At 57.9% G+C, this 22,264-nt stretch overlaps 8 protein-coding genes across 8 annotated transcripts; 2 read left to right on the top strand and 6 right to left on the bottom strand.

Annotated features, from left to right (window-relative positions):
- Nucleotides 1-3,877: 3,877 nt before the first annotated feature.
- IUM83_11295 (uncharacterized protein) lies at nucleotides 3,878-6,026 on the bottom strand (the record flags this gene model as incomplete). Its single annotated transcript, XM_067935844.1, has 3 exons — nucleotides 3,878-4,066; nucleotides 4,149-5,924; nucleotides 5,994-6,026. 3 exons carry the CDS (start codon nucleotides 6,024-6,026, stop codon nucleotides 3,878-3,880), a joined length of 1,998 nt encoding a protein of 665 aa, XP_067785018.1.
- A 1,801-nt stretch (nucleotides 6,027-7,827) lies between these two features.
- On the top strand, nucleotides 7,828-9,263 carry IUM83_11296 (hydroxyproline N-acetylglucosaminyltransferase; the record flags this gene model as incomplete). The annotated part of the gene is made up of 3 exons (XM_067935845.1): nucleotides 7,828-8,147; nucleotides 8,233-8,425; nucleotides 8,508-9,263. The coding sequence occupies 3 exons, from the start codon at nucleotides 7,828-7,830 to the stop codon at nucleotides 9,261-9,263; spliced, it is 1,269 nt and encodes a 422-aa protein (XP_067784909.1).
- A 230-nt stretch (nucleotides 9,264-9,493) lies between these two features.
- On the top strand, nucleotides 9,494-11,014 carry IUM83_11297 (isoprenylcysteine alpha-carbonyl methylesterase ICMEL1; the record flags this gene model as incomplete). Its single annotated transcript, XM_067935846.1, has 6 exons — nucleotides 9,494-10,015; nucleotides 10,107-10,356; nucleotides 10,419-10,517; nucleotides 10,585-10,631; nucleotides 10,698-10,739; nucleotides 10,808-11,014. The coding sequence occupies 6 exons, from the start codon at nucleotides 9,494-9,496 to the stop codon at nucleotides 11,012-11,014; spliced, it is 1,167 nt and encodes a 388-aa protein (XP_067785020.1).
- Nucleotides 11,015-11,110: 96 nt separating this feature from the next.
- Nucleotides 11,111-11,629, bottom strand: IUM83_11298 (G patch domain containing protein; the record flags this gene model as incomplete). The annotated part of the gene is made up of 1 exon (XM_067935847.1): nucleotides 11,111-11,629. The coding sequence occupies one exon, from the start codon at nucleotides 11,627-11,629 to the stop codon at nucleotides 11,111-11,113; it is 519 nt and encodes a 172-aa protein (XP_067785041.1).
- Nucleotides 11,630-11,764: 135 nt separating this feature from the next.
- IUM83_11299 (G patch domain and ankyrin repeat-containing protein 1) lies at nucleotides 11,765-12,238 on the bottom strand (the record flags this gene model as incomplete). The annotated part of the gene is made up of 1 exon (XM_067935848.1): nucleotides 11,765-12,238. The coding sequence occupies one exon, from the start codon at nucleotides 12,236-12,238 to the stop codon at nucleotides 11,765-11,767; it is 474 nt and encodes a 157-aa protein (XP_067785017.1).
- A 130-nt stretch (nucleotides 12,239-12,368) lies between these two features.
- Nucleotides 12,369-13,548, bottom strand: IUM83_11300 (G patch domain and ankyrin repeat-containing protein 1; the record flags this gene model as incomplete). The annotated part of the gene is made up of 4 exons (XM_067935849.1): nucleotides 12,369-12,515; nucleotides 12,597-12,770; nucleotides 12,833-13,241; nucleotides 13,331-13,548. The coding sequence occupies 4 exons, from the start codon at nucleotides 13,546-13,548 to the stop codon at nucleotides 12,369-12,371; spliced, it is 948 nt and encodes a 315-aa protein (XP_067784943.1).
- Nucleotides 13,549-13,669: 121 nt separating this feature from the next.
- Nucleotides 13,670-14,912, bottom strand: IUM83_11301 (replication factor C subunit 3; the record flags this gene model as incomplete). Its single annotated transcript, XM_067935850.1, has 3 exons — nucleotides 13,670-13,919; nucleotides 14,011-14,109; nucleotides 14,203-14,912. The coding sequence occupies 3 exons, from the start codon at nucleotides 14,910-14,912 to the stop codon at nucleotides 13,670-13,672; spliced, it is 1,059 nt and encodes a 352-aa protein (XP_067784893.1).
- A 3,478-nt stretch (nucleotides 14,913-18,390) lies between these two features.
- Nucleotides 18,391-19,464, bottom strand: IUM83_11302 (RxLR effector candidate protein; the record flags this gene model as incomplete). The annotated part of the gene is made up of 1 exon (XM_067935851.1): nucleotides 18,391-19,464. One exon carries the CDS (start codon nucleotides 19,462-19,464, stop codon nucleotides 18,391-18,393), a length of 1,074 nt encoding a protein of 357 aa, XP_067784942.1.
- Nucleotides 19,465-22,264: the final 2,800 nt, after the last annotated feature.

A 22,264-nucleotide genomic window follows, 5' to 3' on the forward strand; every position in this document is an offset into this window, starting at 1 on the left:
AGGGGCATTCTTAAGCCCCTGTGGCATTACTAGCCATTCCCAGAGCATGCCGCTTGGCGTGCTCACTGCCGTGAGAGGGATATCCCTCTCGCGCATTAGGATTTGGTAGAATCCATCTCGCAAGTCGAGAGCACTGTAAACGGTGCTCCCGGCCATCGAATCGATGATAACATCTTTTCGCGGTATCGGCGTATGCGCCAGTACCGTCGCATCGTTCAGCTTGTTGTACGCATGAACGATGCGCCATCCGCCCTGTGGCGTTTTGACACAGAACGTCGGAGCACTGTGCGGGGACTTTGATTCCCGCACTTGTCCTGCTTTACGACGACTTTCAAAGAAGTCGTCGATCGCTTTCACTTGCTCTCGCGGCAGTGGCCACTGCCGCGTGACACAGTACTTCGTGCTCGGCACGAGATCAATCTCGTGCTGAATGCCCTTATCCTGCGGAAGCTCCGCAGGAATCTCTTCCGGGAGTACGTCTTCCTCAACAATTCGTAATAGGGACTCGACTTCAGCGAGTCCCAACCTTGTTCCTCGAAGCGCTCTCGCTTTGTCTTCGCACTGAGAGTGTCTTCACTCTCAGTGGTACTTCCCACGAAGAGCTGCCTCAGCTCTTCGCTCTCGCTCTCCGTTCTTTCGCTGTTCGAAGAACGCAGACTTGCTCGATGCGTCCATCGTGCAAGTCGCGTGAAGCGCTTCCAGCTCATGGCTGGAAGCGATGTCAACTCCGACGCCGTCGGAGGAGGACTAGCGAGTTCCATCTCTCGATACTGGAATCCAGTATCGGTGCGCGTCAAGACGCTTAGCGTCTTGACATTCGGCGTCACCGCCGCAGTCTGCCCAGCAGACTGTTTTGTTGCGTCTCGGTCCCGGACCGAGACTTGCGCAGCGTTTTCCGCTTGCGCCGTTCTTTTCGTTGTGCGGAGCCCGGCTCCGCACAGTTGTTCTTCTGGTCCAGGCCCGGCCGTGGACAGTTGTTCGCCGGCGGCCCCTGTCCGCGGACGCGCGGTATCAAGCCCGGCTTGACCGTATTTTCCTTCGTGCAGCCCGGCTGCACGGTAATGTCCTTCGCCGGCAGACCCTGTCTGCGGGCGCGCGATATCAAGCCCGGCTTGATCGCATGGCGCTTCGTCGTGCAGCCCGGCTGCACGACAGCATGCAAATTGCGTCAGTGCGGTACGTTTGCAACCGTCCGCACTGTTTGCAGCGTCAACTCCCGGAGTTGACACGCCTTCGTCACCTCGACTCCATTCATTGGCGGAGCTCCTCTTGACCGAGGGTGCGTCGGCTCCCGGAGCCGACGCGTCGTCGTCGACCTGACCGCTTTGGGTCAGGGACTGTCCCTTACACGCTTGAACGTGGGTGTTGGTTCCCGGAACCAACACATCTTTTTCTTCCGACGTCGGCAGCATTGCCGACGTGGGTCTCGCTTGTGTGCGCCCTCGCGCACTTCTTGGGCACTCCGGGACAGCAGCATTAAGCGCTGTCTCGACTGGTGAGCCGCGCGCACCTGTTGGTGCGTGCGCTGCGGTAACAGGGCCATCGCTCTCTGTTCCGCTGTTGCGTCCGAAGCGCACGAGCGTGCGCTTCTTCCAGTCTATCACCGGATCATACCGTGGTTTGCACGGCATGCCCATTACCACGTCGAACTTATCGTCCAGGTCCAGGACGATAAAGCGTTCGACAAACACTCGTTGTTTGTACGAGAAGCGCACGTTCACGACGCGCTTCTCGGTCTTCACGATGGCACCTGTTGCCAGTCGTACCTCCAGAAGACTTCGAGGTACATTTACTTCCTCGAAGTCAAGTCTCGACAGGCTTCGTAGTCGAACAAAGTTGTTCGACGCGCCTGAATCTACCAAAGCTCGAAGAGAGTCACTCGCTCTCTTCGAGTAAACCTTCAAGATGACTAGGTCCGGCCTGTCATCTTGTTTCTTGCAGTGAGAGCTGGTCTCACTCGGGGCTGCAGTCCTCAGTGTCGTGTGCCCGATGTCGGCACGCGCGACTGCATTACCAGTAGGGCGCCCCGCGCCTACTGGATGTTCGCGTTTTTTGTTAGTCCGCGGCGATGCCTAGCATCGCCACGACGGCCACCTCCAGGGGGCATGGGAGCTGTACACTCCCGTGCAAAGTGACCGATCCTTCCGCAACGGAAACATCGCACGTTGCCTCCCTGCTGCTGGTAACCAGCAGTTGTTGCGTTCGAGAGGTCCTTTGGTTCCGGACCTCCCGTCCTCGCTACCGGGCCTCGGTACATTTACATGGAGTTTAGCCTGTCGCAGGCTAAACTCTTCTTGCATGGCAAGGGTGATTGCAGCTTCGAGAGTACTCGGGTACTCTCGAAGGTCTTCACGGGCCCATCTCTAAGTCCTTTCATGAACGTGACGACCTTGGTCGCCTCGTCAATCGGGTTAGTCACGATATTTGATACCAAATATCGTGCGCGCTGCGCGTAAGCATGGACGTCATGCTTACCCTGCTGAAGGTCGAGGAACTCCGCCCTCGACCGGAACTCGTTTTGCGGGGCTCAAACGCTTGTTTGAGCTCCTCTTTGAACACTTCGTACGTGCTGAAGCACGTAGGATCGGAGAGTCGGCGTCCATACGCCCAACTCCTTGCGCGTCCGCCAAGGCAGGACATGGCGAACGCGACCTTCGACAGCGGGTCGACGATGCGTCGAGCCGCTATGGCTGTGTCGAGCTCGACAAGCCATCGGAGGAGAGGCTCGCCCTCTCTTCCCACGTAATTGCTTACGCTCAACTTTAATGGTTGAGCACGCGGTGTCGTCCCTGACGACGCCGTCACTGAGGAAGCAGCATCACGCTGCTCCTTCATGATGAACCCCAGAGCAACACCATGTTGCTCCGTCGGCGATAGCGTACGCAGCATCGTGGCTATCGCCGCTTCTCCAATGACTGTTGACAGTCGTTGGAGGGCCTCCCACTCTGGGTCAGACAGGTGGGGGCAGTCAGTGCGTGCAACATGCGTCGCAGGCGTGTTGGAGCTCTCCATGGGCACCTCCGTGCTCATGTGGTTCTCGGCTCCGCGTTCGTACACCGCGTACGAACGTCAAGCAGTCGGTCGTTGGACGGACTACAAAGTGCTACCAGGTGTAGTGGGTCTAACTTGACTCACTACTTTAGCTTACACGTCGCGCAACGTGTATGAGGAAGCGTAAGTACTTAGTAATTACTTAGGTTAATTATATTTGAATACACAAATATAAGTTAAATAAGAAGGGATTCCAAGTGACTTAGATTAGGTAAAATGAGAACTGTATTGCTTGTAAATTGATCTTCCTCTAAAACTGCTAAAACTGTTTATCATCTATGAAAGGGGTTGGCAGCGGCTGGCTGTCAGAGCCCCGCTGATATGCATGTCTCTGATTGGTAGAAAGATGCTGCTTTCTACCAATAGGATCTTTTGGGTATGTGTGGACCACTCACTGTGGTGGTCCACTTCAATGTATCCATCGGTGTGTCTTACACCAATGTGAGGAAGTATCCAAAACGTTTAACAGATAACCTATCTGTTAAATTCACAAGTGGCTTGCAGCCACTTGTACGTGTAACCCCGTTACAATCAGCTTCAGCTTTCTCCTCCCACTAGTCGCCAGCAGCTGAGCTCGACCTAGGAGCGACTCCGCCGAGTCCATCGCTCTCATCTCCACCATCATCTAAATCCGAAGACCCGTCCGAGATACTCAGCGGGTGAGCCGACGTCCCAGTGGGGTCAACGGAGCTACCGCTGGACGAGTCCTGGGAGTGCAGTCGACCGAGGACGACGTCGTCGGGAGTGTCCAGCTCGTGCAGGAGGTGCGCGTTGAGGGCCTGAGCAGTGGTCGCCTTACCTCGGGCTGGCCGACCGGAGGGCGAAGTCAGAGCCAGAAGGCACGGCAGGCCGAGTAGAACTCGACGGAGTACTTGGAGCTTGAGCCAGTACGGTCGACGAAATCGAACTGGATCGGTCGGCTCCACGCACGCGAAGCCACGACGATGACCTGGGAATCGAACAAGATAATAGCCGGCGTGTTGCCGAAGCCGAAGCAGCAGCCGAGCGACCCGCGCTCCCAACCACGGAAGAACTCGCCGAGCCGAGGTGCCGACGCGTGTTGGATTCGCCGAGCTCGGAACTGGAGCGGAGCTCACCGGCGAGGCAGCCGCCGTTGCAGGTGGAGCCACCTGTCCAGCCGACGGAGTACCAGCATCGGAACCAACCGCCGGTGAAAGTGATGGAGAACCCGAGTATGGAACGAGAGGAACAACTGGCTGGGCGAGATCCGGCGCGTCGAAGTCGATAGTCGAGTCGTTGGCTGAACCAGCTTCACCAAGGTCGCCGACCCGGACGTCCGCCGAGTTCGAGGAGGAGACACTCGGCAGACCAAGCTCTTGGGTAACTTCGTCGAACAGGGCAACAGCCTCCTCGTACCCAGGCTCGCCAGGAAGGGGACAAGCATAAGGCTGAGGGGGCGGCACGTGCTCTTTCCGCCGGGGCTCCGCAGCAGTTGGCGACTTGGGATTCGCGAGTCGGCGAAGCCGCTCAGCTGGCGTCAAAGTGTCCACCCGAGCTCGATGAAGCTGATCCACCGACTTACTCCGACGGAGCCTTGACGAGCGGGTCGACTGGGTTGATGCTGCGGGCGCCACGGAGGAATTCGTCGGACACACTGGAGTAGATGAACGAGTCGAGACGCCGAGAAACGACGAGCTCGACGAAACCACCGAAGTCGGCGGAGTCGCTGACGACCCATCTTGGCGAGGATGAATGATCAACTCGACCGATCGAGTCTCTCCAGCAGGGATGCCAATCACCTCCGGGAACCTCGCCGCCAACACCCTACACAAGCGCGCATTCAGCTGCAGCTCGGCGGGGTTGAGCCCTGGCACATCCAGACCGGCACCAGCAGCTGCAGCCATGTGAGGGTCGTGCATGGGCAGAAACCCCTGGCGGGCGATGATGCTCTTCTGGTTCAGGATGACCCGGCGCTGGTCAGCGATGGTGGCCTGAGCGTGACGGAGAGGCTGAGAGTCCCCGGACGAGAGGAGCCGAGCTGACTCGGTGAGCTGCTCGAAGTGCTTGGCCGCCACCCCTTGCAAGGCGGCGTACTCAGCGTCCCGCGCCGAGATGGCGTTAACGAGACGCGCGATCTCGGCGTCGCGCTCCCTGACTTGCGCCCGGAAGGCCTCGGCGTGAGCAAAAGCAGCAGCCACCTTCTTTGACTGGACCTCGCGGGCGGTCTTGAGGGAGGCCTCGGTTGCAGCCAGAGACTTACGGAGGGAAGTCATAAATGGAGACAGCTTCTTGGCCTCCCGCTCCCAAAGAGCACGCTCGCGCTCGGCGACATCCAGCTTGTCCCAGAGCTCGGCGTTCTCCACAGCCAGTGAGTCTAAACGCCGAGACAAGTTGGTGTTGACGGACTCAGCGGTGCTCAGCTCGACCCGGAGAGCAGCCACGTCATTCGAGGAACTCGGCATAGGCTGCTGGTCCTGAAGAGCGTCCGCGATCTCAGCGAGGGAAGAAGCAGAGAGGAGAGCGCGTCGCTCCGACGGGTCAATGGCAGGAGGAGGCCGAGTCGAGATGAACGCCAGGAGCCGAGCGAGAGCAGCGTTCTCCTCCTGACGGCTAGCCGACTCGGCCCGCACCAGCGCCTCAAGGAAGCTTAGGCTCGCTTGCTCCGCCGAGTTCGACCGGTCAACGCCGGCGGCGCCCGAAGTGGTGTCGCCATGCGAACTCGGCGGACGAGGGGGAGAGGTGCGAGAAGCTGGACCAGACTCCCGGTCGAACTCCAGGGAGTTGGTCAGATCGATGAGCGAGCCATCTCGCTCACCGCTGACCCCTGAAGCCCGGGACGGCCGACCAAGCGGCTCGGCGGACCTCACCACACCTTGAGGCGGTTGTGGATTTGGAACACTTGGTGATGAAGCCTGGAGAAAGAGGGGGCAAGCTGGTCAGTACCTGAGAGCCGCCAAGTACTAAACGAGGAAGCAACTTACCGAGGAGGCAGTGGGCTCGTCGCGACTCGGCATGACGATGGAAGAATGACGAGGCCGTTGGGTTTGGAGCCGAAGAGAAAGGTTGACCCAGAGTAATGATTAAGTCCCTCACCACCTCGGCTCGGAACGTGACCGGGGCAGTTGTGGTGTAGGGAACACCAGATTTCGTGGAGCACTCGAAGTCAAGGCGGAACAAGGTACCAAGACGACCAGGAAAGCAGCACCGACGGTACTACTCGGCTGGATGGTACACTGTGCCAGTCCGCCGAGCTCGCAGTACCAAGACGGCCAGGAAAGCGACACCGACGGTACTACTCAGCTGAATGGGTACATTGTGCCAGTTCGCCGAGCTCGCCGAGCTCGCAGGCTTCACGAGCGCACTGCGGCCGACTAACTGGGAATCAAGAGCACCGGAGAGCAAGGATGGGTGGCGCCACGCAAGGAGAAGACGCACGTACGGCGGGCCGAGTGTGTGTGTGGGGGGGGGAGGGGCTAGGAGACGCTTAGCCGAGTCCAAGGCAGTTTCCAGGCCTTGAGCTCGGCTAAACAAAGCCACTGGCCGCCCAGATGGCGCGGGGCATGGCCAGAAACGCACAAGAGGACCAAGCGTGAGCCCGGCGAGCCCAGCAGCGCTCAGCCGAGTCGGCGATACCTCCCCGTCGAGCTCGCCGGGTTATCCGGACAACTTATCCGGCTCCGCCGAGTTCGAGACGTCGTAGCGAGGGTGAAGGGTCGGCCAAGATCCGAAACCACTCCATTTCACTTGATATTTGTATAGGACCTTAGGAATAGTGGAGGCGCCCTTTCAGGGCGCCCAGGAGACTTAAGAACAAACAGAGCAGAATTTTCTAGGCCCACAACACGTGCACACTTTCCGGTAAGTCCCTGCACGGGGTCGGATTATGCCTGCCGTCGGTACCCGAGAGGCATAGCTTGTAGGGTACTCGACTGGCAGCGCCAAGAGATTAGGTCGGCCCGGGATTGGGCGTTGGGTGCTCGCCAAGTGCGAAGCAAAAGTCTCGCTAACTCAGCGAACCGGTACGCCGGACAGCCCGGGTGCCGTTACTCTTCAAGTCGGGTTGCTTCTGCCCCGGCGGCCTGTAAAAGCACTAGCGCGCCGCCGTTCATCCTTTGGAGTTTATGAACGGAGTCCGCTAGCTCAGCGGATCTCCGGAAGAGTGGACCTTGGTTGGCAGGTGTCGGCGAGAGGCGAGACACCCGCTGTCCCGGTTGGGCCGAACCGCGAGGGGACAACCCCTGCGCAGGCCAACAAGCGCCGACCTAACTCGGCGATTGTTGTGGTTTGTGCTGGAGATCCACATCTGATGATATTTGTGTGTTCTGCAACACCACAGTTCCTGTGAAATCTCAAACGGATTTTGAACAAAGATCAAAAGATTGCTAGGCTTTGGCGGGGCGTCATTTCGGGCGGACGATACCAAATAGATTTTACGACCTGCCTTCACCATATTGAGCTGTCAAGGTGTCGTAGATTAAAGACTGGTAGAAAGAAGACACTAAGTAACGAGGCTTGGATCCGTGTGCATCCCCGCCGCTGGGTGCTGGTGGGTCGTTTGCGCCTCATGGCGTCTGGATTCCGTTGTTGTCCGCGTTTTTCCTGAACGCATTCAATTTGACAGGGCCAGCAAACATGCTGTTCCGTAGTCTTCATATATGCGATTACTCGGGTTTTCGTGTCAGAAAAAAAAAGGCAGAGAAGTGACGTGGGCGAAACAGAGCCAAGTCAACCAACGAGACGACGAAGTGAGCAGGCAGAGCCCAAGCGTCAAGCAGGACGACGCCCTCCTCCTCCTCCTCCTCCTCCTCGACGCGAATGAAGGCAGGCTACCAGCCGTACGGGCGCGTGAGCTCTCGCGGGGAGCCGCGGCGTGGCGCCGGGTGGGACCTGCGCGTGGCGGTGCTCATGGTGTTCCCCGTCATCTGCCTCGTCGTGGTGCTCTACGAGTTCCTTTACCTGCAGGAGTACGCGGCCAGCGGCGCGGCGGTGGACGCCCCCGTCGACGAGCGCAGCGTGCACCTGCGTGCCGACCAGGAGGTGGCCTCCACGCCCGCCCCGGAGCCCACGCAGCCGCCGTCCATCGTCAACGGACGCAGCACCATCATCTTGGTGGCCAACTACCGCGACTCGGCGAGGTAGCCATAGCTAGTCCCCTCCCTGCTGCTGGACCGGGGCTACCGACTGACTGGTGTGTATTGTGTTGTGCCGCCCGCTGTGAAGGTGCTCGGAGACGCTGCGCTCGATCTTCGACAACGCGGCGGAGCCCGACAACCTCAAGATCAGCATCTACGACCAGATCTACCCTGCGGAGAAGGAGCGGCCGTGCATCGAGATCTTCTGCGAGCTCGTGGGCGAGGAGTACTGCCGCCGCTCGCAGATCGTGTCGTCCCAGACCGACGCTGTGAACGCCACGGTAAGTTGGAGGACGGTGCGGAACGTGTTGACACTTCGGCTTGGGTGTCTGATGCGGTTGCGCTGCTGCCTTTGTTGCAAAGGGACCCACTGCAGCTCGATATGAGACGGAGAAGGCCATCACGGACGAGGATTTCTGCATGACGATCGACTCGCACCTGGTCTTCATCCCGGACTGGGACGAAAAGATCATCACCCAATGGGACTCGCTCGAGAACTCGAAGGCCATCATCTCGGTCTACCCCAAGTCCACGGAGCACCTAACGAAGCACGACGTGGACGACAAGGTGCAGCTCATGTGCATGTCCCGCATCGAGACGAAGGACCCGGACTCGATGGTGCAGTACGCAGCCCCCATGTGGATCGACAAGAAGGACACGCCGAAGCCGAGGCTAATGTCGCAGCTCGCCGGCGGCTTCAACTTTGGAGGCTGCTCGCAGGTGAAGGAGGTACGCAACGACCCGTACACGCCCTACCTGTTCCACGGCGAAGAGTATTCGCGCGCGACTCGGCTGTGGACGGCGGGCTACGACTTCTACGTGCCCTCGGAGGACATCGCGTATCACTGGTACGAGAAGCGGAAGGTGGTGTGGGAGCGCGACTGGAGCCAGCGGTACGTAATACAGCAGCCGTCCAAGCGCCGCATCCGCTACAACCTCGGGCTGCCCGTCACGAAGGAGGACTTCGACCGCACGGACCTGGACAAGTTCACCATCGGCACGAAGCGGACGTTCGAGCAGTGGAAAAATTTTTCGGGCATCGACCCGCTGGCCAAGTTCGTCGCGAGCGACGCCATCCAGTTCAACAACTGCCGCGAGCTCGAGTACGTGCCGTACTGAGCAAGGGCTGCATTGTAGGTAGACGAAAGTTGAGTTGTGAGACGGACAGGAAGAAGTGAAGCACAGGCAGCCAGGGCTGTCGGAAGTACGAGCGCACGCCGTTGATAAATTGCATTACCACTCGTATGGGATAACCTGTTGCCAGCTCACGTAGCAGGCACCTCGTTGAAGCACCATCTGCGACCAGCACTAATCCCTTTGGCTGTCGTAAACCAGACCTCGACCTGCTCATGTCGGAGCTGCCGCAACTCCATCCGCGGCGCGTGGCGCTCGCCGTCGCCCTGCTGGCCTACCTGCGCAACACGGGGCTCAACCTGCGCCAGCAGCACGCGCTGCTCAAGCAGAGCGAGCCGCGTCTCCCGTGGGCGGAGCACGCGCAGGCCGCGCTCAAGTACACGTCCGTGGGGCAGCTCATCGCCAGCTCCGAGTACCTCCTGTGCCTGGTGAAGCCTCAGCTGGCGGCGAGGATCGGCCGCTTGCTGCTGTGGACGCCCCGCGACTGCCGCGCCAACTGCCGCTACGGGTCGCACGAGCGCCACACGCTCGACGTCTACGGCGTGCAGACGCCGCAGGCGCCGGCCAAGCCCGTGCTCGTCTTCGTGCACGGAGGGGCCTGGTCCTTCGGTCATAAGTGGCAGTACGCGCTCGTGGGGGAGTTCCTGGCCTCGCAGGGCTTCCTGGTGGCGGTGATCAACTACAGGACGTTCCCCAGCGGCTCGGTGCTCGACATGGTGGAGGACGTCGAAAACGCTGTACGACGGTGGACGGACCCGCCTGTTGCCTGCTCAAGTGCACGAGATGGAGGCTAACGAGGTGAGGTGTGTTGTTGCTGTCGTGCTGTAGGTCTTCTGGGTGGCGGAGAACTGCGAGGCGCTCGGAGGAGACAGCAGCAAGCTCTTCCTGAGCGGCCACTCTTCTGGAGGACACGTGAGCGCGCTGGCACTTGTCAACTCGGCGCTTCGTCTGGCCGGCAACGACCCAAAGTCTAAGGAGGTGGCGAACTACGTGCGCGCATTCATCGGACTCTCGGCGCCGTACGACATCTCGGAGCACTACGTCTTCGAAAGCGAGCGGGTTGTCGGCCCGCTCAATGGTACGCCCACGTCTTCGATGCGGACTCCTAGTCCCGTTCACTGCTGACGTTAATTGTTGTAGGCGTGCACGAGATCTCGTCGATGAAGCCCGCCATGCTGGGCATGGGCAACTTCAAGAAGCATAGCCCCACAGCGCTCGTTGCGGAGGCGAGGAACATGGGTAAGAGCGTTGGGTTTTGGTTGTGCATGCCGGAAGCGAGTTTGTGACCCTGTTGGCTGTGCTTCAGCCTTCTCGCTGCCGCCATTTTATCTCCTGCACGGAGAGGACGACACGGTACCCTCCGCTTGGATTTACTCGTCAAGTGGAGGTATCCGATGCTAATTGATCGTTTGGATGCAGGTTGTCCCGACGAGTTCGTCCAAGAAGCTTGCCTACAACTTGGTGCGTGCATGCACGGCTGCATTTGCTGGCGTCTCACCTGCTAACGTTCATCCTGCGTGCATTCACAGAAAGAAGTGGGTCAAGCTGCCGCGTACTGGGAAGTGAGCATTTGTACACACGAAGATATGGTGTTTGCGGTCATGGGCGACGGCGTCGACTGCCGCACTGACGTGGTCAAGATGCTGAAGCGGATCATGACGGCACCCTCCGGTACCGAGGAGGCCGCAGCAACGCTGCTGTCCCTGGACTCGCCAGTGTTGACATCGAGGCTGTGACTGAGGAAGCACAAGCAGGAACTCATTCCGTGAGAAAGCGACTTGTGTAAGGTAAAATACCGTCAAGCAACTACGAGCACCTCGCTGTGCTGTCGTTCACCGCAGGAACTCCTCGTACCCTTCCAAACCCTCTGCGTACAGCTCGTTGCCGATGGCGCGGTCTCGCCTCTGCTCGCGCTGCTTCTGGAGCTTCCGCTGCGCCTTCGAGAGCCCGACTGGGTGCTGCTGGGGCTGCTTGCGCTTGCGCGCGAGTCTGTCCTGCATGCGCTGCGCTTCGCTGCGTCCGTCCGCCGCCAGTCTGGCCTGCTGCTCGTCGTGCGCGGGGAAGTGCGTGACCCGCGCCTGCCTGGCCGTGGGCTGCGCGCCGACGCCCGCCCTGTCCGTCTTGAAGGTCGTGGCCACGGGCGTGACTTTGCCGTCCCCCGCGGGCCCCAGGCCGCCGCTCTCCCGCCAGCCCATGCACTTGAGCATCTGGTAGCCGCGATTCGTCTCGGGCAGCCACACCTTGCGCACCGAGACGCCGCCGGCGCTCGAGAGCAGGTGCGCCGTGCTCTGGTCGTGCTCCGCCATGCTCGAGTCCTTGACGTACACGTTGCAGGCCGCGCAGAAGTACATGCTCTCCTCTTCTTCTTCTTCTTCTCCTTCTCTTCTCCTTCTTCTTCTTCTTCTTCTCCTTTTCGCCTTCTCCTCCTTTCTCCTCTTCCGCGACAAGTTGGGAACTGCTGCTCCCCACAAGTGGCTAGAAACGGCTCAGACCCGCAGCGCGGCGCACGCGCGATCCACGCGGGCGAAGACGGTCTGCAGCCTCAGCGGCGCCGAGAAGGCCACCACCAGCACGCCGAACGGGAGCTTCTGCGCCACGAGGCCGCGCGCACTGCCGCTGGACAGCGCGCAGACGCTGGAGAACGAGGCCGACACGACGTGGAACACGCAGTCGCCGCCGAGTCTCAGCGCGGGCGTCAGGCTCTGCGTCGGGCGCTCGCCTGCTGGCTGCTGCTGCTGGGCGGCGCGCTCCTCGTGCACGGCCTGACGCGTGAGCTGCTCGAAGATGGACAGCAGCTGCAGCGGCTCCACGGCCAGCGACGAGCGGAAGCAGCCGTCGCGGTGCTCGACGCGCCCCGAGAGCGTGAAGAAGCACACGCCGTCGTACGCGGCGGGGGCGCTGGGGTCCAGCAGCAGCTCGTGGAGGAAGCTGCGCCAGTAGCGGGCGTTGCGCGTGGCCATGGACTGCCGCGCAGGTTGCAGCCGGCAGATCTGAGAGTGAGCGGCGGTGGAAGGGGAAGGAAGAGCTCGATGACGCTCGGTGTACTAACTGGTTGGTGTGATCGCGTGGATGGAGGCGGTGGCTACGCTGCTACAGGCCGAAGACTCGCATGATGTGGCCGAACGTCTGGGCGGAGATGTCCTGCTTGTAGCGCTTCGTGCGCTGCCGCAGCTTGGGGACGTCCACCTTCACGCGCTTGCTCGCCAGCAGCGCCACCATCCGCGGCGAGCTCAGGAACTGCAGGGCCACAGCAGAGCAGCAACAAACAGAGGCCGTGAACGACTGATCCTCGCTGCATCCATGGCAGCCTCGACGTACCTGGCAGAGCTGCGTGACGTTCTTGGGCTTCTTGGTAGACGAGCACTTCTCGAAGTCGACGAACGTGCAGCGCCACCGCGCAGGCTGCTGCTGCGTGGAGCGGTGCACGATGATGTGGCGGTGAGGGTGCGTCATCTCCTCCTTGTTCACCCCCATGAGGTCCATGGCAAAGCACTGAGAAGGGAAGTCAGACGACATGCACGCAGCTACGGGCAGCTAGGTAGCAGCGTTCTTACCTGGCACAGCATCTCGCGGACGACCCACATGGCGTTCGCTGGCGTGGCGACCTCGTCGCTCTCGCCCAGGAACTCCACCACGTTCTTGCCCTCGAGGCGCTCGCACAGGAACCAGCCACGCCCAGCGTCGACCAGCTTGGCGCCGATACCCATGCGGTTCACCACTCGAAGCCAGCGCGCCTCCAGCGTCACAGAGCCAGCGGAAGTCGCGTCCGCGGCAAGCTTGGCCACCACCGGCTCGCTGTTGGAGCGCAGCTCGCCTGCATACAAGACGCCACGCTTGCCGCGCGCGAAGAAGCGCACGTTGGCCACTCTCGTCTCCAGGAGCTTCAGCGCTTCATCCGCCTCCGAGCCGGCCGTGGACGTGAGCTCGTTGATCTTGTCGCCTTGCAGCTTCCACTTGTTCCACCTGAGCAACAGAAGCAGCCGCAGCAGCAGAGTACACCAATGAGCACGACGCCTCCAGACGTGACCAGACGCAAGGTCTCCGCTACCGACCGCTCCAGATGCGCCGAACCGCCAGCGGGCGTGTCCGTGACGAGGCTGGTGGCCGTCGCTGCTGCCTCCTCCTCCTCTGTCTTCGGCTCGCTGGCCTCAGCATTGACGCTGGCTGCTGCCCGCCGCTCGAACAGCGCTGACTTGACGCTCTCGCGCTCGCGGCCGGACAGGAACGTCTGCAGCGCCTCGAAGCGCGTCAGCACCGCCACCTGCCACATGGTCTCACTCGCTGCTGCAGCGACTGACCGAATGGCTGGGCAAATCAGCGCGTCGTGCATAACGGGACGACTGGATGGAGGAAGCTCTCATTCTTTAGTAGGCGCGGGTTAAGTGCTCTCGCTACATGTACAGGTCCAGCAGGAACTTCTTGTAGAGCGTCATGAACTTGGCCAGGAAGGCCTCGAAGTGGAAGATGTCCTTGGAGCCGCGCTGCATGCGGTGCTCGTAGTACGAGGCCCACTGCACGAGCTCGTGCTTGAGGTCGTCGTCCAGGCGGCTCATGAGCTCGCGGCACAGCACCTTGAGGATCACCTCGGACGGGACGCAGTTGGAGATCAGTTCGTAGATCATCTCGCGCGCCTTCAGCAGGCTGCCACGAGGCACACGCAAGGCAACGCATCACACCAGATCAGCAACGGCCAACTCAGCAGCAGCAGCAGCAGAAGAAGGAGAAGACGTACCCGGCGGGCGACTGCTCCTGCAGCACCACCTTGGCCAGACTGCAGATGTACTCTTCCCACGCGGGCAACTGGATCTGCTGGTCGGGCGAGAACGGGTAGCTGTGCACACACACACACACACACAGCAGCAGCAGTCAGCTCCAAGTCCAGTAGTAAGCATGGCAACGGCCCCACAGACTTGACGGCACGTACTTTTGCACGCGGCAGGTCTCGAGCATGAGCAGCGCGCGGCGCAGGTTGCGCTCGCTCTTGACGGCGATCTGCTGGGCCAGCGGGTCGCAGTAGGCGAGGCCCTCCTGGCTGCACACGCCCTGCAGCACGGCGCAGACCTCGTCCGTGGAGGGCGCGCCCACGCGCACGCCCAGGCAGCGGCTGCGCAGCGGGTCGATGACCTTGCTGGGGTTGTTGCAGCACAGCACGAGGCGGCACGTGGCCGTGTACTTCTCCATGGTGCGGCGCAGCGCGTGCTGCGCGCCCTTGCTGAGGCGGTCCACCTCCATGAGCAGCACGACCTTGAAGGGCCGCTGCGCGTGGGCGTCCGCCAGGTGGTACTGCGCGATCTCCTTGAGCACCTCCTGCACCACGAGGCGGTCGCTGCTGCCCACGTCCGACGGGTTCATCTCGATGTGGAAGTTGCTGGCCACGGTCGTGATCTCCACCTTGGCGCTGCGGTTCGGCGCCTTGAACGCCTTGTGCTCCAGCCGCACCTTGAGCGCGCCGTCGCCGTACAGCGCGCGCAGCAGCGCCATGATGCGCGTCTTCTTGCCGGCGCCCGACGGACCGTACACCAGCAGGTGCGGCAGGTCCGACGACTGCGCCAGGTTGCTCAGCCGCTTGGTCACCTCCGGGTGGAAGTCCAGCGCCGCCAGCGACGTCGGCCGGTACTTGTCCACCCACAGCATCGTCGTCGGGCTATCACTACACTGCGCGATTATGGCTGTCTGGAGGGTTCGAGTGTGGTCCACACAGATTTTGTCAGGGTCATATATATTAACAATAGCAACACCATAATATAATACAAAGCCGTGCTTCGCCCGGAACAGCTCTGGATTTTGCGGTGAGCGTGCTAAAGAAGTATATAATAATACAGTCAAGAGCTAATGCTAGATCGCTGTCACTTAAACCGGGAGGGTTGCTCGATCGAGCTATGAATCCGACGGTTCCTAATAGAATTGGGTGTGTATAATACGCAAGAATGTTATAGTGAGTGACCCCCGGTGATTGCCTAGTTTGGCAAGATGAAACTGTGCGTGACCGCCATGATGGATTGCCTAGTTTGGCAAAATGAAACTTGTGCATGACCACTATGACGAGCTGTGGTAGAAGTGGTCGAGAATTTCGCAATATCCCTATTTTGAAGTTGTGTGCTACAATGAGTATTCCAGCCAAATTGATTGTCGAAAAATTTTCCGGCGTCAAGTGAAATCCAAGAGTTATGGCAGCAGTGCACCGAGATGATGAATCACATGCTGAAGCGAATGAAGATATCGACGAGATGGAGGACGAGAAATGCAGCAAGTTGGCCTCAACGACAAGAAATGTTGTTCTTCTTGATCGAAATATTATCTCGAGGTCGACCATGTCACGGCAATCTGTATCAATGTTTGCAGCTGCACTTCACAACACAGGTGTTCCCAGCCGCGTCGCAGACGTCCTAGTTCAGGCGTGCCGCCATAAGTAAGCTACCTTCCATGTCCACGGCATTGATCCGCTATTCTTTCGTCTCTTAATATTTTATTTACTTAACATTATTAGTTTGCTAACAACAACAAAAAGTTAGGAAAATCACAGCAATTTCGGGTTGAGCAGGATTCTTTTCCTTGCTGCAGGAATCATGTAGTATGACACTGCCTGTTGATCTTCTTCTTGGCGTCATTGCCATTCTGCAGCGGTGGTTGTTGTTGCAGCGGTGGTTGCCACGGCCAGGAGCGGGCGGATGCTGGGCACGGCAGCAGCGACAGCAAGGATAACGACGATGTAGGGCAGGAACGTCATGGCTTGGCTCTTCGGATGACAGGGCGGGTTAGGCTGACTTGGAAATTTGAGAACTATATGCACATGACATACTGTCCTCCTCTGTCCTAATTCCTCTGTGAGGTCCATTACTCCAACAGAGAACATGTGGTACGGCGCTCACATTCGGCGGCCACAGGAAGCGATACTATTATCGTTGAGGCTGTGGATGTTTTATTTGGTGAACTTGGGAGTAACGATGTCAGCTAAAGTGTGCAACATGAGTTTCAGTCTGGGCGTGTCAGGTAAACTATAGTTTACCTGACACGCCCAGACTGAAATCTACCTATCTAAATAGCGAGCTCTATTAGATCATTATAGCTGGCGTGTGACGCGGAGCTAAATATTTCCAAGTGCGTCGATCATGTGTGTGTACTACCCGAACAGAGCGAGTTTCCATTCGATTCCGAGTTCAAAGCGTGGTGATGGAGGCACTTGCAAGCGACAATTCCAAGTCGAGTTTCCGCTAGCACTTCACTGTTGGCTCGTTCGTGGACATGGGCGTGCTCGACGATGCTGCAAGCATCATCGACCACTGCGGACGCTACCTTGCCAGGCCTGTGCTCGTCCCCCGCTTGCCGTTGTTGCCTCACCTGCGGGTCGAAGTTGACAAGTGCCGGGGCTGATTTCGTGCCACTGCTGCTCTGACAGACTCTGGGAGCACCAACTCGACCAAGATCCTCTTCACCCACGAAATCATTTTGAGAATGTAATAATAGTTCAAAACAGTATCGAGGAGACAGACAACAGACCCAGGCAGAACAGGCGGACACAAGATCTCGCCATAGATCCTTCTGCATGCTGGAGAAACTGTTTTGCATACTTCCGCCAAGATACAAGTTTGTGCGTAGTGAGTTACGTCTCTGGGTAGTACATTTGGCGTACCGATCAAGCCAAGTGTGTATTGGATGCATTGTACTGCAGGATGGAAGTGGACTACGTGGATGGTGTGGTATTCGATGAAAAGGCAATCGCTGCAGGCACTTTTTGTCGCGATCGGAAGTTCTGCTGCGCCTCATTGTTGGCGCTGCCTCCGCGGCCGTCCTGGACCTGGAAAAACCCTCGCTGTCGCTGTCCCAGGACTGCGCGCCGACCGCGTGGTGGGGAGCTGTACGCGCACCAGTTCGCGGACTGTCTGTCCAGTGCCAGGCCGAGGGCGTCGCCGCCAAGCTGCACGTGCACGGCGGTGGGCGAGACGGTCGTGGATGTGGTGGGTGGGATGATCGTGGATTCGGTGGGGGTGTCGGTGGCTGCTGCGACTGAAGCGGCAGCAATGGAGGAGACTGTTGTGAGGGAGACCGGGGTCGCGGCATGGCGGCGGAGAGTGCGATCGTGGTGGCTTCGGAGGAAGGGGTCGCGGTGCGACGCAGACCTCTGGGAGTAAGTAGCAAGGTTACTGCTACGTCGCACCGCAACCTGAACGAAACGACCCATGCCATGCCCTTTGGGCCATCGCATGGGTAGTTCCCAGAATTGTAGATTTTTATATGCGTAACTGCTTGCGCTTGTGGGCTCAAGCAGTCTTTTTTTTAACGAAAGCAACGTTTAATTCAAACTAAGTCCTATAATGACGGAGTTACGATTTGCACTCCGATTTAATTAAAATGGAGTGACATGTTTGCCTACCTCTCAAATCTTATTGACACTGCATTGCGGAATCAGTCTCCATTATCGATCTTGCCATGGAGAAGAACTTCGTCCCCGTTTTGCCGATGACACAACAGGGGCCGCTAGTGCACTTGTGCATCCACTGTGGTGGAAGCTACCACCTCGCACCGACGGTCCGACCCCGAAATTTCACTATTTCCGGATCCACGACCACTTATCTTGGTGTCCTACCAGCCGGATAAAACGCAACAGCCGGTAGACCAAGTGCAACAGTCGTCAGACCAGGTGCAACAACCCGGGGTCGAGGAGCGTCCACCTCACCCTGTTGACGACCAGGTCACCCGGGTTCTAGACTTTTCGTCTCCTGAACAGAACGGCTAAAGTGCAAGGACGGCGAACAACTCAATGCCGGCATGGTGTGCGGGGGTGCGAATGCAAAATCGTATTCGAAGCTATGCTGCTGCGGTCTGCAGTGAAGATGGTCGCAGTGCAACTTTTCGACAGCATGAGAGAAACGACTGCCCTCGCTCCGACATTGCTCCAAGCTCTGGTACTTGCATTGTTTGTTTACACGTGCTCCGCGTCCTGCAAGGAGCGTATTGAGAAGTACGTGAACTTCGTATCCCCTATGTTCCTGGGTGACGACGACGGATACGCGTTATGCGGGACTTTCAAAGAGAGCATTTCGTTTCGCATTCATTCGTTTTTTGCGGTGGCATGACAGTCAGTTACTAGGACATGCACGCCGAGCAAGTCACCTCACGCTGCGCTCGTGCTCTGGATGAGCCCGGCGCGGGCCCCCAGCGACATGGAAATCGAGCGGAACGTCTCGCCCAGGTCAGCGGTCGTGAGCGCCTCGTGCACGGACCCGCCGAGTTTTTGCGCCAGGTCGGCCAGCCCAATCTCACTGGCGCGCCCGAAGCCCACGACGAAAGACCGCAGTCCGTATTTCGCATAGCGATCGCGGACGTCCACCGCCATCTTGGGCCCTTTCTTGCGATCCGCAGGGCGGCCGTCGGTGAAGAAGATCATGACGGGCTTGTACACGCTCAAGTCGGTCCGCGAGAAGATGGCGTTCGCTTGGCTCAAACCGTTGGAGTAAAAGGTGCCTCCACCATGGAAGACGATGCGGTAGCCAGAAGCTGCTGCGATCGGCACCTGCTCATATTCAACGATGCCTTGATTCCCAAAGGTGACCACCGACACGATGTCCCCCCTCGCGCCACTCACCAACCGACTGCGCAAGTATCCACGAACACCACTCATCAGATTTTGCCACGGTTCTCCGCGCATCGATCCCGAGCAGTCCAGCACGAAAACATGGTGTACCGTTCCTGTTGAGGCCGTGTGAGAGCAAGCAAAGCGGTGTCCGCTGACATACGAAAATCCTCTACGCTCGGAAGAGGGCGGTGTGGCGACAGGAAGATGCCACGCATCCAAGTCACAGAAGGACGGCGACTTTCCCTCACCATTGTGCTCCAGCGCGTCACACAGATACGGGCACTTGACAAACAGGGAACGCTCCGCCGCAGATCGACAAGGGTCTTCCCATCCAATTGTCTTCCAATACTTCTGGTGCAGTACCTCGTCAACCTCGTGGGATGGTTGCGGCTTCAGCTCGGTCTTGCAGTGACGACGTTGGTCTTGCAGGCCAGTGTACATACAAGCCGCGCTACTGTCCTTGTCGCACTTCAAATAGTGAACATGGCCTCGGCCAGCTGAAGAGCAATACATGTTGCACATTTCGGCAACTCCCTCTTCGCCTGCAGCGTACTTGCGGTCTTCCCAATTGATGACGTCCGACTCCTGAGCAATGAAATACATGTTGCGCATATTCCCATGCGGAGCTGAGTGTTCGCCTTCGTGCCCAACAGGCTTGTCGCAATAGTACTCACAGGCCGCGCATTTCACCCCACAACCGTGAATAGTTGTGCTTCCGTTCGGAAGTACTCTCACGCACGAATGCGGAATACCGTCGTGGTTTATCTTCCCAGGAGGCAGCACTATCGCGCACTTGTTGCGATTTCCGACCATTTCTTTCAGCTCAAAATCAAACGTGTCGCACGACCCCGAAAACTTGCTGGTAGAGACTTGAACGTGTTTAGTGCAGATACCATCGGCTTCACAAGTTGCATTGCACGCGTGGCGCGAGCTGCACAAGTGGATGATGGCGCTGTTGGATTGGGAAAACGTTGAACAATCTCCTACGTCTTGCCCGTTCTCCTCGACGAATTTCGCCCACAATGCGGGCTGGTCATGGAAATGGTTGGCTGTACTGCACCGCTCCTTGCAAGTATCCATTTCGCATGCGTGATTGCACTGTATTTCGGCACACTTGTGGACAGTGTGAGTGTGCTCCGAGTTCAAGATGCATTGTCCACCGCAGATTGTGGCGCTGCATTGAGCGCCGCATGTGTGTTTCTTTGCAGGGCACCGGTGATTTCCTTCGTGTCCAGCAACCAGTACACAAATGCCCCCACAGTTTGAGGCACCCACCAGACTGCAAACAGCTCCACAAGTGTGATCGCCTTTCAAACAGTCACAATCGCCTTCATGACCGGCCTTGCTGACGCAACGTGGAATTTCTTTCCCAGGTTGATATTTCCGCATGCAGTACTCACAAAGACCGCGACATGCATGACCCATACCACAATCGTGCTCTTCATCAAACGAATGGCAAGATGATCGCATGCATTGTAGCTGGCATTTCGAGCATCGGTGTAGGCAGCGCTTCAGTAGGGTCTCGAACGGAAGAAAGTAAATCTGCTCGATCCGCTCCCACTCGTCCATGAATCGTTCTGACCCCAAAAACTGCTTTACCCACAGAGTCACCTTTGCCTTTCGACGGGAAACCAAGAACGACAACATTGCATCGAAGCTTGCGTAGTCGAGATCAGTGATTTTCTCTAGCACACCCTTTGACGTAAGAGCCAAATATCGCTGGAATAGACCCAGCAAGGTGAAGTGGATGGAGGCCATATCAGCGCTTGGGTGAGCGCAGACCGATGGGCCGAAGTCAATGCCCTCGTCGACTATTTCATCCAGAGAGACCTCTTGATTCACACTCGCCCAGCATTCCATAAGTTTCGGATAATCACGGCTCAGCTGCTCCAAGCCCAACAAACCCACGTTGCTCTCATCACTCAGAAGATGGTCCTTCAGGCTCTGCAATACGATCTCTTCTTTAAACTGAGCATCGACAGGAATCAGACAACCAGTGCGAAGGGCACCTGGTAACTTTCGATGGAGCTCGTTCATCTCCAGTCGCTGAGAGCTCTCATCAACGGCAGTCCAATCCAAGATCGAGATTTTGGCGAGAACCAAGCGAATGCAATCATGGACCGATCCCCCACTTTTAAACCCGCACGATGATTCTGGATCATAAATAAGCTTTTCAATAAGCTGCCGCGCGTGTCGTAACGAGTCATAGTAGCCCAATGTCCCCAGAGGCGGTGAGCAATTAATTTTCAGTTTGCCGGAGTACATTTCAGTGAGAAAGTTCTGCTCACGGTTAGCTGTCACCAGCTTCTGGAATTTGCGTTCGAACTCCGAGAGAACGCCATATCGATCATTCGGGTTAACGTCTTTCACACTCATGTAGAGACTTCCTCGAAAAAGGCGGTCGTCGTTCTTCAGCAAATTGATACCCTTCTGAAACTTTGTGAACAACCCATCGATGTCTTTGTCGAATCGCATTTCCATCCTGAAGATTGTAAACATCGACAAGGAGGCATTCAGCACCGACAGGAATACGTCCTCTTGATCAGTGCGTTCAAATGACCCCAGACCTTCGAAATCCAAAACGACAAGCAATACATTTTGCAAGATTCGCAGACTCATCCAGGCACCATCAGTACAGCGGTTTCCAGCGATGGCAAATGACGATCCAGTCAAGTGATTCAGGAAGTAGCTTTTTCCTGTAGATTGCTTACCCATTGACGTAATCACGATGCATCTACCACGCCAGGCACGCAGCAGCGGGGATAAAAGTCCAAACCGAATCGACTCGGCAATATCTGCTGCACCCCATGTCTGGATCTCCGGTTCCGGCTCATCCAGGTACTGATCCATACCATCATAGAGCACTGTCAGTGCGTTTCCCTCGGCCCGGCAAATCTGAATCGGCAAAAAAGTAATCAGAGTTTGGAAGAAGGACTTCAGAGACCTAGACTCCATGTCTACTCCACGCAACGAACTACGCAGAGTAAGGCCTTTAGTAAGGTCTAACCCATGCAACGGCTTGTTGAGAGCCATTAGATCGCTCATTAACAGAGAAAGATAGTCATGGTAGACCTCGAGAGCTGGGACACCATTACCAGCCACTGAAGAAGAGACGAGAATCGACACAAGTGTGGGCGACGTCGAATCAAGTAAACTGCGCACGGGGAACTTCTCGAACAGGTGATAGAATGTGTATAGCCAATGCTGCTTGCGCGGGCAATCTGCATTGTTTGCTTCAATGTCAGAACGCTTGGAGCCTCCACTATCGGACTGTCGCATTCGATAAGAATCACTGCGCACAGCCACTTTGATAGCAAACACGTACACCTTTTGCACCAAGGGGTCTAGAACAATTACTTTGTCATCGACACATTGAACGCTCACCCGATCTGTCAGAAACTTCACGCCAAGA

The sequence above is a fragment of the Phytophthora cinnamomi genome, assembly GCF_018691715.1.
Source record: "Phytophthora cinnamomi strain GKB4 chromosome Unknown Contig83, whole genome shotgun sequence".
Lineage (NCBI taxonomy): Eukaryota > Oomycota > Peronosporomycetes > Peronosporales > Peronosporaceae > Phytophthora > Phytophthora cinnamomi.